At 39.8% G+C, this 14,077-nt stretch overlaps 1 protein-coding gene across 3 annotated transcripts in view; it reads left to right on the top strand.

Annotated features, from left to right (window-relative positions):
* Window positions 1–14,077, top strand: part of kdm5ba (lysine demethylase 5Ba) — an 80,668-nt gene that overhangs the window by 35,958 nt on the left and 30,633 nt on the right. For all 3 annotated transcript variants that reach the window (XM_060909970.1, XM_060909971.1, XM_060909969.1), the window contains one exon: window positions 5,740–5,902. In XM_060909970.1, the coding sequence (XP_060765953.1) occupies window positions 5,740–5,902 (163 nt within the window). The remainder of the gene's footprint in view (window positions 1–5,739; window positions 5,903–14,077) is intronic.

Here is a 14,077-nt window from a genome sequence, read left to right as displayed (position 1 = left end):
CTGGTATAGTGCCACCATATGGACCTTGACAGTAATTATTCCATTGCCTTAAAACTCTGACTCTTGAAATTTGGTACACACATCAGTCCTGGCCACTGCTACTCAGCGGCTTGGACCCGGGTGTGTCCAGGGGACTCCATAGCGCCCCCACACGTCATTGAAAACCCTCACCAGTATATAGTTTCACCTATCCGTGTCAAATATGGGAGATGTGTGGAGTGCCCCTTGATGAATAAAATTGATATTTATTGCATCAGCCATACTCAACAGGAAGTGAGATTTTTGGTTTTGTGTGTTTTGACACATTACATTTTAACGTACTCCTCTTAGGGGTTTTGTTGGATTCATACCCTATTTGGTAAATGTTATGGCAGCATGTTGCTGATTTTTAAATTGCGAAGGGATTTGTGATCTCACCAGATGTCGAAAAAGCAAAGCAATAAATTTATACGTTACGCCACACAAACAGGAAGTGTGTCATAAATTCACCATGCATTGCCTGATATGGCTCAAACTTCAGAGGTTATATGATCGAATGATTCTGATGATTTCCACATGCCCAAAGTCACCCTCTGGTATAGCGCCACTATTTGGACATGTAAAGCAATGACTACTTTGCCAAAAAAACTCATGAAATTTGGCACACCTCAGTCCTGGCCACCGCTAATCCTGGATACACGCTTGAACCCAGGTGTGTCCACGGGTCTCCATAGTGCCCCCACATGCCATTGAGGCTTCTGCCAGGTATATAGTTTCACCTGTCTGTGTCAAAATTGGTAGGGGTGTGGGGTGCCCCAAGATAAACAAACCTGAAATGTACATTGTTTTAGCAGATTGACTTGCAACTGGATTTGCGATATCTTGCATGATGATCTGGCGAACCAATAAATTTGTTTCACCACGCAAACAGGAAGTGTGTCATAAATTCACCATGCATTACCTGATATGGCTCAAACTTCACACGTTATAGGATATAATGGTTCTGATGATGGGCACATGCCCAAAGTGACCCTTTGGTATAGCGCCACCATTTGCACATGGACAGTAATGACTCCAGTGCTGAAAAATTCATCACGGGTGGTGCATACATCAGATACCCAGGCTTTTGTTTCACATCTCAGATGCGTGTGCCTTGTTTGATGAGCAAATGTGACAGGTTGCAGACCCGGAGGTGCGAGGGCCCCTCATCACCGCTTGCGGCTATATTTAGGGCCCAAGCACCAGAGGTGCTAGGCCCTATTGTATTCATAATGGTTCTCCTTTAGAACCCAAGCACCAAGGTGCAGGCCATAGGCCTATAGGTGCAAAGTCCTATTGTTTTTGGCATGTTTCTTCTTATTATTATTGTTATTATTAGGGCCCGAGCACTGAGGTGCAGGCCTATGGCTGGCACCATTGGTGCAAAGCCCTATTGTTTTTGACATTTATTATTATTATTTTATTTCTCCGTGGAAAAACTTGTTTTTGAGGCACTTGCAATGCTCAAACTCATGAATTTTGGCACACTGATCAAATATACATAAAATCACAAATTTGCACTGAGCAAGGGACTAGGCATGGTCCCAGAGCTCTGTAGCACCCCCGAGAACAAGCTATGGTTGAGATGAAGTTGCTTGGGATTAGCATGAGATTTGGTCTGATCAATACTCTTGTGATACAGGACAAAGTTCACTTAGTTGTATTTGACTCCGCTCAACAGGAAGTCAGCCATGTTGGATGGAATGTGGAATTTTGAAATTTTTCCATGCTGTTTTGAGGGGCTTACAATGGCTAAAAATTAATGAAATTTTGCACATTCGTTTGTCCTATGATACAATTTGAGTTGATATGGTAAATTAGTCCAGATGGGCTTCATTAACTCCGTAGCACCACCTAGTTAAAAAATACAGATTTGACACCTTGTACATATTTCATGAGTTTTTGAACTTGGTACCCACGTTAGTCATGCATACACAAACTCAGCCATAGGGGCTTGACCCCAGGTGTGTCCGGGGGACTCCATAGCACCCCCATATGTCATGGAGACTCCTGCCTGGTATATAGTTTCAGCTATCCGTGTCAAATTTGGTAGGTGTGTGGAGTGCCCCGAGATGAACAAAATTGCCTATACATTGCATCAGCCATATTCAACAGGACATGAGATATTTTTGGTTTTGTGCGTTTTGCCACATGTTGCGTTTTAACAAACTCCTAGGTGGTTTGTTGGATCCATGCCATATTTGGTACAAGTCATTTCAAGATGTTGCCGATGTTAAATTGCAAGGGGATCTGCAATTATGTCGCAAGATGTTGAAATGGCAAACCAATAAATTTATACATTACGCCACACAAACAGGAAGTGAGTCATAAATTCACCATTAGGGATCGACCGATATGTTTTTTTTTTTCAGGGCCGATACCGATTATTATGGAATTGGGATGCCGATAACCGATAAATGTAAACATTATAATTCACATGAAATTAAACATGGCACACACTGACACAGACCTTCATATCCATGAAATGTATGTTTAATTGTAAAATTGAACATGAAATTTTGTGCAGGGAGATGCCAGCAGCATTTGTACAATAAAGTCAAACGTTAATTAGAATAAAATGAGAAAATAATAAAAAAAATATTCACCAATAAAAAAAAAATCACTCTACTATATTACAGCTCACCATTTTCAGTGGAAAATAAATGAAAATACACTCTGGATTCTTTTACACTAAGAACTAAGACAGACCAACTTCAAGTAGTTTTTAAATAACAAATCAAGTGTAGGGAGCTGCCTGCAGCATTTTTTAAAAAGTAAAATCAACCATAAAGTCGGCTATCACGCCCTATTATGTAACAACAAGTAACCATCTACATTCTAATGCTTTTAATGCCCAAGCCTAATATTCCCAATTTAGGAGGATTATATTGTAGTGAAGGAAGCACAGTTGCTCTGCATGTTAAAAGGAGTGGCTGCTCCTTTTAAGAGTCTGTTCAGAGAATGGAAGTCGGAGTGAGGGGGCGGCTTGAAACAGTTCACAGCGGTTAGCTACGCGTGTTGATTGGCTATATCGCTTGTGCCAAACAAATCAGATGTTGTGGTGGGCGGGACTGTGTTCTTGAACTCAGAGAGGCGAGTGCAGGAAAGGACGTGCAGGGACAGTCGCGTTAGAAACGAAATGGCTGCAAAAAGGCATGTTATCAGCATATCGGTGGAAATTATGGCCGATACCGATAACCCTAAAAATGCAGAATATCGGCCCGATATATCGGCCAGGCCGATTATCGGTCGACCCCTATTCACCATGCATTGCGTGATACGGCACAAACTTATTGGTTTGCCATTTCAACATCTTGCAAGATATTGCAAATCCCTTGTCAATTTAAAATCAGCAACATCTTGGCATCAGGTATACCAAATATGGCATGAATTCAACAAACCGCTTTGGAAGAGTACATCAAAACATAATGCGTGTTTTGGCAGTGGAGTCATTACTGCCCAAGTCCAAATGGTGGCGCTATACCAGAGGGTGTCTTTGGACGTGGATATCTTCAGAACCATGATGTCCTATAATCTGTGAAGTCTGAGCCATGTCGGGCAAAGCATGGTGAATGACACTTCGTTTGCGTGGTGTAACATTATAAATTTATTGGTTCACCATTTCAACATCTTGCGAGATATCGCAAATCACTTCGCAATTTAACATCGGCAACATCTTGATATGACATTTACCAAATATGGCATGAATCCAACAAATCCCCTAGAAGGAGTATGTTAAAATGTAACGCGTGTCAAAATGCATAAAAGCAAAATTCTCACTTCCTGTTGAGTATGACTAATGCAATGTATATTGCAATTTTGTTCGTCTAGGGGCACTCCACACACTGAAATCATTACTCTCCATGTCCAAATGGTGGTACTATACCAGAGGGTCAAATTGGTCATATGGATATCAGACCCATCATATCCTATAATCTGTGAATTTCTAGCCATATCAAGCAATGTACAGTGAATTTGACACAATTCCTGTTTGTGTGGCGTAACATAAATTTATTGGTTCGCCATTTCAGCATCTTGCAAGATATCGCAAATTCCTTCGCAATCTAAAATCAGTAACATATGTCAAAACACTCTGACTCATGAAATTTGGTACACACATCAGTCCTGGCCACTGCTACTCGTGGATGGAGGCTTGGCCTCGAGTGCGAGGGCTCTTTATCGCTGCTGGTGGCTGTATTTATTATTTTTCTCTGCAGGCCAACTCGTTTTTGAGGCACTCGTCATGCTTGAAAGCTCAAGACTTTTGGCACACTGATCAAATGTGTGTAAAATCACAAATTTACATTGTGCAAGGAACTGGGTGTGGTCCCAGAGCTCTATAGCGCCCCCGAGAACAAGCTCTGGTTGAGATGAAGTTGCTCGGATTGGCACAAGATTTGGTGTGATCAAAACTGTGATACAGGACAAAGTTCACTTGGTTGTATTTGACTCCTATGTGGCAAATGTGGAATTTTTTTCAAATTTCCCATATTATTTTAAGGGGCTTACCATGGCTAAAAACTCATGGAACTTTGCACATGCATTTGTCCCATGATATAATTTGATTTGATATGGTAAATCAGTGTCGGTGGGCTTCATTAACTACATTGTGCCCCCTAGTTCAAAAATACGGATTTGACACCTTGGAAATATTCGAAAACTCAGGAAATTTCGTGTACACGTCAGTCATGCACACTGCAACTCAGAAATAGGGACTCTGACCCCAGGTGTATCCGTGGTACTCCATAGTGCCCCCATATGTCATTGAGACTCCTGCCTTGTATGTAGTTTCACATATCTGTGTCAAATTTAGGTGTGTGGAGTGCCCCGTATAAACAAAATTGCAATTAATTGTGATAAATTGCGAAGGAATAGTGGAAAACTCAAATCAGAATGTTATGGCGCTACCTAAATGCTAAATGGAATGTGGGACTTTCAAATTTTCCCACATTTTTTTTCAGGGGCTTATAGTGGCTGAAAACACATGGAACTTTTACTCCAGCATTTGTCCTAGGATATTTTTTGAGTTGATATGGTAAATCAGGATAGGTTGGCCTCGAGTGTGAGGGCCCTTTATCGCCGCTAGCGGCTATATTTCTTAAGTTGTTTTATTCTTAACTGCAGTCTTTCACAGAGTGGTGAACCCCTCCACAGCTTTACTTCTGAGAGACTCCGCCTCTCTGGGATGCTGTTTTTATACCCAGTCATGTCCCTGACCTGTTGGCAATTAATCTAATTAGGTGGGGAAGGTTTGTTGTTTTGTTTTTTAAATAAACATTAGACAACTTTTCCAGTCTTTTGTTGTCCCTGTCTCAGCATTTTTTTTGAAACCCATTTCTGACACTAAATTCAAAATGAGCATATATTTTTCAAAAACGATAAGATTTCTCAGTTTCAGCATTTGATTTGTTGTGTTTGTGCTATTTTTAATGAGAGTTTTTCCATGATTTACAAATCATCTGTTTTTATTTACACTTTACACAGCGTCCCAACGTTTTTGGAATTGTGGTTGTACAATTGCAGTCTAAAGCGGAGTTCATTAGTACACTTTGATAATTTGTCACCTAGTAAACATAGTACTTAACTGGCGAGTTAAATGGGGTGTCTTAAGGCTGTGCTGGACTCAGGTAAACTCCTAATAGGAATATATTACTAAAAGGGCCATAATCACCTTCAAATCTGATTGGGTTTGATTGATCTATGGTGCGTGTGTTTGGGTAGGGGAGAGCCAAAGACCTGGTATGGTGCTCCTGGCTTTGCAGCAGAGCAGTTGGAAGCAGTGATGAAGAAACTTGCCCCAGAGCTCTTTGAGACCCAGCCAGATTTGCTCCATCAGTTGGTCACAATCATGAACCCAAATGTGCTAATGCAGCATGGAGTCCCTGTAAGTACATACTTGCAATACACAAACACAACAAATTGATGAGTAACGTATTGTGAATTTTTATACGTTTTGAATAAATGCCTACGTAGTGGAAAATATGATTCCATGGATTCTGATTTATGTGCAAACTCAATCTTCTCCACTCTTACACAGTAGATGAAAGTTTTAATTAGGGTCTGTCCAGTAGCTGTAGGAACTTGTATCCACAAACTGCCTACCTATATTTATTATAGACAAACTACTCCCATTATGCTGGGAATGCAAACCAGGACTGAATTTACTTAAATTTAGGCCCGACTTATACTACCTTCTAAAGAGGCAGGCCAGAACGTAGAGTTTGGAAGAATTTAAAAAAAAAAAAAGTTGGGTATCTGAACTGGAGTATCCAAACTGCACACCCACCTCGGCAGTGATTGCTTGGTGGTGACATGATTGAAATTTTGGGTAGGACCGTTGACTTTGTGCCTAACATCCTTTCCTCAAATGCATTTATCACAGTTTTGCTTCAGAGTAAATCTTTCAGTTTCACTTTATAATAGCATTAAAAATAAAAATCTCCTTTCGCAACAGTTTCTCATAATTCAATGGGGTCATTCATTTTAACTACCTTATAAACAGTGAAACACATTGACTGGGTAGCAAAGATAAATTTTTTTTAATGCATTATTCTTGGTTTTTGAAGTGATGTATTATTAGTGTGGACAATATTAGGAAAATAAAACTAGTAGGGTTAGCAGATGCGAGTCTGGTCTTGGACTTGGGTCCAGTCTAAGACACTTTCTGTACTAACTTAAACTTGTCTGATTTATTGGCATTTGTAGTCAGACTTGTCTCAGTCTGTAGCCTTGGTCTCACTAAATGTAGCAGATGGCTGCTATGCTAAAAAAAATTATTTGTTACATTCATATTAATTCCATAAATATTTTGTTAGTTTAGTTCATTACCTAGGCAGAGATGCTTTGAACAGTGGGAAATGATGTCTCATAGGAGAGAAGATAAACAGTATGACGAGTCTGTGAGGAGTGGAGGCTGATGGTGAAAGAGTGCATGGCAGGAGTTTCACGAGAACAACAGATAAGATAATAGTGACTAGCTTAAAAAAAGAGAGAATTACTCCATTATTTACCCTGGGAGGAAACGGTCAACTTGGCCTACAAGAATCCCCAATCAGATTCTTAACCTGCTTGGAAAATCTGCTTGTTTGAGAGGACTCAAAAAGGACTACCCAGCAAGTCTTCAGATGGGTTTGAAGGCATTCATTTATTTTCCCTCTGACTATACTGTTTGCTGGACTTTGGCATTTAAAAGTCCATTTTCTAAATCCCCCGTTTCCCTCTACCTTCTATCAACGCATCACTATTTAAAATCTCTTTTCCCGAAAAGGAAAAACAACCCAACGGAATTTTTCTTTTGAACACACACTCTCTCCTTTTAAGCTGCATTCTATTAATTTTGTTCCTAAATTTATTTTATCTGTATTACAGGTGCTGGTCATATAATTAGAATATCATGAAAAAGTTGATTTATTTCAGTAATTCCATTCAAAAAGTGAAACTTGTATATTATTCATTCATTACACACAGACTGATTATATTTCAAATGTTTATTTCTTTTAATTTTGATGATTATAACTGACAACTAATGAAAATCCCAAATTCAGTATCTCAGAAAATTAGAATATTACGTAAGACCAATACAAAAAAAGGATTTTTAGAAATGTTGGCCAACTGAAAAGTATGAACATGAAAAGTATGAGCATGTACAGCACTCAATACTTAGTTGGGGCTCCTTTTGCCTGAATTACTGCAGCAATGTGGCGTGGCATGGAGTCGATCAGTCTGTGGCACTGCTCAGGTGTTATGAGAGCCCAGGTTGCTCTGATAGTGGCCTTCAGCTCTTCTGCATTGTTGGGTCTGGCGTATCGCATCTTCCTCTTCACAATACCCCATAGAAAATCTATGGGGTTAAGGTCAGGTGAGTTTGCTGGCCAATTAAGAACAGGGATACCATGGTCCTTAAACCAGGTACTGGTAGCTTTGGCACCAGGTGCAGGTGCCAAGTCCTGTTGGAAAATCTGCATCTCCATAAAGTTGGTCAGCAGCCGGAAGCATGAAATGCTCTAAAACTTCCTGGTAGACGGCTGCGTTGACCTTGGACCTCAGAAAAAACAGTGGACCAACACCAGCAGATGACATGGCACTCCAAACCATCACTGACTGTGGAAACTTTACACTGGACCTCAAGCAATGTGGATTCTGTGCCTCTCTTCCTCCAGACTCTGGGACCTTGATTTCCAAAGGAAATGCAAAATTTACTTTTATCAGAGAACATAACTTTGGACCACTCAGCAGCAGTCCAGTCCTTTTTGTCTTTAGCCCAGGCAAGACGCTTCTGACGCTGTCTCTTGTTCAAGAGTGGCTTGACACAAGGAATGCGACAGCTGAAACCCATGTCTTGCATACGTCTGTGCATGGTGGTTCTTGAAGCACTGACTCCAACTGCAGTCCACTCTTTGTGAATCTCCCCCACATTTTTGAATGGGTTTTGTTTCACAATCCTCTCCAGGGTGCGGTTATCCCTATTGCTTGTACACTTTTTTCTACCACATCTTTTCCTTCCCTTCGCCTCTCTAATGTGCTTGGACACAGAGCTCTGTGAACAGCCTGCCTCTGTAGCAATGACCTTTTGTGTCTTGCCCTCCTTGTGCAAGGTGTCAATGGTCGTCTTTTAGACAACTGTCAAGTCAGAAGTCTTCCCCATGATTGTGTAGCCTACAGAACTAGACTGAGAGACCATTTAAAGGCCTTTGCAGGTGTTTTGAGTTAATTAGCTGATTAGAGTGTGGCACCAGATGTCTTCAATATTGAACCTTTTTCACAATATTCTAATTTTCTGAGATACTGAATTTGGGGTTTTCATTAGCTGAGTTATAATCATTAAAATTAAAAGAAATAAACACTTGAAACAAGTGAAACTTGTATATTATATTCATTCATTACACACAGACTGCTGTGTGTAATGAATGAATATAATATACAAGTTTCACTTTTTGAATGGAATTACTGAAATAAATAAACTTTTTCATGATATTCTAATTATATGACCAGCACCTGTATTGTGACAGGATAGTCAACAGTGGTGTAGACAGAAGAGGCAAAAGTGTTTTCCACTAAAAATGTGCCTTTTATTTTTCTTTTTTTCCCTTTAAAATTGTGCAAATATTTACAGTGTAAATAAGTGTCCCAAAATGCAAAACAAAATCTGTTCAAAAACAAAAAATAGGCATAAGTTTGCCAGGCTGTCTTTCTAGACCCTGCACAAAACTCAACACGTTTCAATTAGCCTTGTTACTTGCACCACCATCACTGACATACTGAGGCCATGGGGCCTAATGCAGCCTAAGCCTAGCTGTAGCCCAACTCACGAAGCAACCCCATTGCCAAAATTAATTAATTAACTAAACATTATTACAAAGTAATAATTCAAAGAAACAAATACATAAAGTCTCAAAACCATTTTCTCCCACCAAAATACCTTATGTGCAGATAAAAACACTGTTTAAGTAATAAACATTAAAACACCTCTGTCAAAATGGTTCCATCCACCTGTGAAACCCCTCTATTTGACCCAAGTGATACAGTCCCTTGGTTTCCCCACGTAAACCAGGAAGTACTGGAGTTTGAATGGCAGTGAGTAAACTGAATACGGAAATCTAATTGCAAAGTTTTACCCAATAAATGAGAGTTTCACAGCCTGTGTGTACGTTTGCATTTCTTGATCTTAGACAAAGTTAATACAGATGAGAGATGTAAATGACAATGAGCATGAAATGAGCATTTTGAACAAGACATGACAAACATTCGCTATCCAAAAATGCCGGTAGGCCTTTCCCTGCACTCCACACAGCAAAGTTAAATGCATGAAAATGAAGTTATGGCAAACAGTGATTTAATGACAAGTATGACTTATGAAACCAGTTATACTGAACAATGCAAACGGTATGGACAAGGAAAATAGCAATACACTAGTGACAGGTCAGCTGATGGTAAAACACCGGCAAAAGGCTGCCTGCGTGAGCGTCACGGCTCACTCCATGACAGCCTGCTTAAAATGAATGGGAAATTTACCTGAGACTTTGAGCTGTTGGTGGCGCTAGAGAGTTTCACAGAATAACGTACAAAGCTACAGTACACCGAGTCCGATCGAGCCGAACGTTTTGATACATGTTAAGAACGTTAGTGTTGCATGAGTTTGGACCATTTTGATGTGCAAATCAGTATTGCTAGTGCTGACGTTGTTGAGTTTCATCCTTTTTTGTTGTTTTTAATTCTTTACCTCCTAAGGACCAAACGAAGTGCAATGTCTTGGGACTCGTGTACTTTAAATGGACTCTAGAACAAAATATTGAGTGCTTGTGAGCTGAGAGTTGTTTATGAACTGTTACTAGGCGTATCAGACGCTTGCTGACTGTGCTGTGAAAATTGTGCATGCAGACGATCATCTAAGTTTCCAAATTTGTCATTGCTTAACTCTTGAATATGTTCCATCATGAATACTATCATTAAAAAGCTTAACTTCTGCTTTCCAAATAAATTTATCGCGTTAAGATCTGTTCAGTACTTTGGGAGTAATGGCAGGTTGAAGTTGATGTAACAGAGTACATACACTGGATGTCAGGAAACTGCCAGTGTTTTTTGAGTCACGGTAAAGTGGTCTGGCTCTTTTCTGATGGTTGTCTGACTGGATTACTCATGGATATTAATCAGATAACCACTATAGGGATGTTCTGTAGCTCTCACTGTTTGACGTATTCAGAAAAATTTTCCTTCACCTAGTTTTCATGTTATGTTTCACGTCAACTTTGAAGCAAGTTTTCATGCCTTTACCTACTTTTTTTTCTTCAAAATAAAACTGATGCATGTAAATAATTTTTTTTAGAACATAACTGTAGCTGTTTTGATGAAAAATATTGAGATCTTGGTGGTTGGAATGATATTTTTTTAAAACCGGAAGTCAGAAACACGAGTGTCAATTTCAGTTCAATTAGCTGGATTTGTTTATTGGATGTGGCTCGCACAGTTTTTTCGAGGTTCACCTTGAAAGCTGTGAATATTAATTGAAATAATCATTTATATTCTTTTATATAAACACTGGTAGGCCCTATTTAGAAATACAAAGTCCTACAGAGCACAAAAAGGGTATTAGAAATATTCTATTACTTTTTATCCCCCGCTGGCCAAAAGGCCCTAAGGGGGATTATGTCATGGTGATGTCTGTCCATCCGTCTGGGGAAGGGTACTTACCTTCTGAAATCAACTGTTCTCACAATTTTTGGAGGAATTTCATGAAACTTGACAGGATTCTTTGTTGGTAATATGCATATTGCAATTTCATTAAATTCAGTCGCATTTTACCGGAGTTATGGCATAGTTGCCAATGGGGGATATTGTGCTCTTGGAGCACTCTTGTTTATTTTGATAGAGAATGGTAGATATGCATGCATGATATTCAGTGCTTATTTATGCATATTTTATAATTAACATTGATTTCTCCTCCTTTGTGATGTATAAATGAGAGTTAAGATCAGCTTTATATTGCACAAATAAAGCCATTTGGTGAAACTTTGAAGAAGAGTGTACTGATTTTAATGTTTTTACCTAATTAGCAAAATTAATACTAATTAAATACTAATTTGCATCGTTGGTTTTTACAAAATTTTCAAACTTTGAATTCAGTATACAACCATCTCTGTGCCTGCCAATTTCAATGTAAATATCTTGAAAACTAAAGTTATTAAAGGTTCCATGGCATGGTGGTTTGTTGATGCTTTAAACGGGCTCGTGGAGGCTTCTGGATGTTATATCCGCAGGCTTTCTCGAAATGAACCCTCAGCACGTAGATATAGCCTCCTGGGAGAAAGCCCCATTTCAGCGCTTTTCCCAGTGTGTCGTTTTGCTAATGAGAAGCAGGAGGCGGGGAAGGGTAGAGGGTGGGGGCGGGTCTTATCATTAATATTCATGACATGTAAACATGTTACCTCTGATTGGCTAACAGCACTGTGACGCTACCTCCAGTGGGTCAGAACAAGCGGATGTGGGTGTCTTACTATGGCGAGAGAGAAGGAACAAACCGCGAAGGGAAAAATACCGCGCACTGACATCATTAAGGAGCGATGCGAGGAAATAAAATAAATTCAACAAATGTTTCGGTTTTTACTGAACAAACAAACAAATAAAATGAACGAGTGACTTAAAAAAAAGAATGTGGGTGTCTTTGTAAAAACTGTTTTGATTGGCTATTATAACAGAACATGCTGCATGCTTTTTGGTTTTGGGTCATTCCATGTCAAATCACCCAAAAAAAATGACATTTTAAACCCCACCTCCTCCAAATTCAGTGAAAATTGGTTTCTAGGTAAATCCTAGCCAGAAAAGCCAAATTTTCAAATTTTAGCAAAATCGGACCAACGGTTTTTGAGATATCGCCTTTTTTTTTCACTTTTTTGCAAAAAAGGGCGTGGCCGCCAAATTTCAAAGTGCTGTATCTCGGCAAGCAGTGGTCCGATTTTCAAAAATAAAGTATATTTGTGAAGGGGAGATCATAAGGAATCTAAGTACATTACTTTTATCTTTTAAGTGATATATCTCATCATGACCTTTTGACCTATATTTTGACCTTGAAATTGACAATTTGGGACAAATGACCCCGCGACGACTTTTCCTGAAAATTGTAGCCCAACATGTTGCCTACAACATATAAAGAAATTGGAGAGGTAATATTTTTCATTGCTAGGCTAATGCACCGATTTTAAAACACGGCAAAACATAAGCTCATAAGTTAGTCAATTTCCAGAGTAAACTCAGTTTAACAGAGCATGCTGCATGCTTTTTGGTTTTGTAGCGCAGAGTACCTGGCTAACTGCAGGAAGCGGTTAGCTGCACAGCTAATGTAGCCATTGCAAGGCTAACGCACCGATTTTAAAACACGGCAAAACATAAGCTCATAAGTTACAGTCAATTTCCAGACTAAACTCAGTTTAACAGAGCATGCTGCATGCTTTTTGGTTTTGTAGCGCAGAGTACCTGGCTAACTGCAGGAAGCGGTTAGCTGCACAGCTAATGTAGCCATTGCTAGGCTAACGCACCGATTTTAAAACACGGCAAAACGACCAGTTATACACTTACTTGTTCGGTGTTTGAGGCTGATGCGGCAGGGATGCTTGGCACAGGCACAGGCTTCAGTAACAGTTGATGTGCAAAACCTGCCTGGTACTGTCCCAAGTTGTGGAAACATTCATCAGTAAAATGCTTCCGACAAACATACACCATCTTGGGTAGACTCGACGGCGTATTATTGAAGTAAATAAAATTAAGCCACTGCGTCTTCAGGGGCTCTCCCGTCGGCAGTAAAAACAGACTCCTTTCTGTGTTGTCACATCCATGTACAGCACAGCTTCCATGTTTCGCTCGCTTAGGTGGTGCCATGTTGTGTCCTCTATGGTCTACTCACTACAACTGGGCGGGCAATCCATACGGTGGGTGGGAATCCGGGGGGGCGTGGGGATCATCTCCCTTGCTGACGTCGGCAAGGGAAGAGCTTCTCAACGCGCCGTTTTGACGTGCCATTCTCAAATATTGGGCATAGTTTGGTTTACACATTATGAAATTTCTAGCCACTGGGGTGACTTAAGAAGGTCAGAGGAACTCATTTTAATGTTAAAAAACCTCAGAAAGTGAAAATTTCATGCCATGGGACCTTTTTAAGAAAAAACGTTTTCTCATTCATTAATTAGGCCCATTTTAGACCATGTTATCCTAATACATAATCTTACGTCAGTTTTCTAAAAAATTAAGGCTTGACGGCCTTTCAATTTCATAAAATTGGTGAAATTTAGTTCCCGCTGAAATTTGGTCATTGTGATTTTATATGTTTTATTTCTGTAATATATCTCAAAATATCAGGCCATTCTGTGGCTGGGAAGTTATTTAATTTGAGGGGATTCCCTAGCAAATAATGTGCATGAAATCGCTCGCTTCGTGCAGTCAAGCAGACAGAGGAAGTCCGTGTGTGCCATGGGCAGGTTTTACCACCACCACCCTTCTTTTGGGTTTTACGGCAGCTGGCATCCACAGTGTTACATTACTGCCATCTACAGATTTACCTTGACCATGCACT

Source organism: Neoarius graeffei, chromosome 26 (genome assembly GCF_027579695.1).
Source record: "Neoarius graeffei isolate fNeoGra1 chromosome 26, fNeoGra1.pri, whole genome shotgun sequence".
NCBI lineage: Eukaryota > Metazoa > Chordata > Actinopteri > Siluriformes > Ariidae > Neoarius > Neoarius graeffei.
This window is presented reverse-complemented; position numbering and strand designations above follow the sequence as displayed.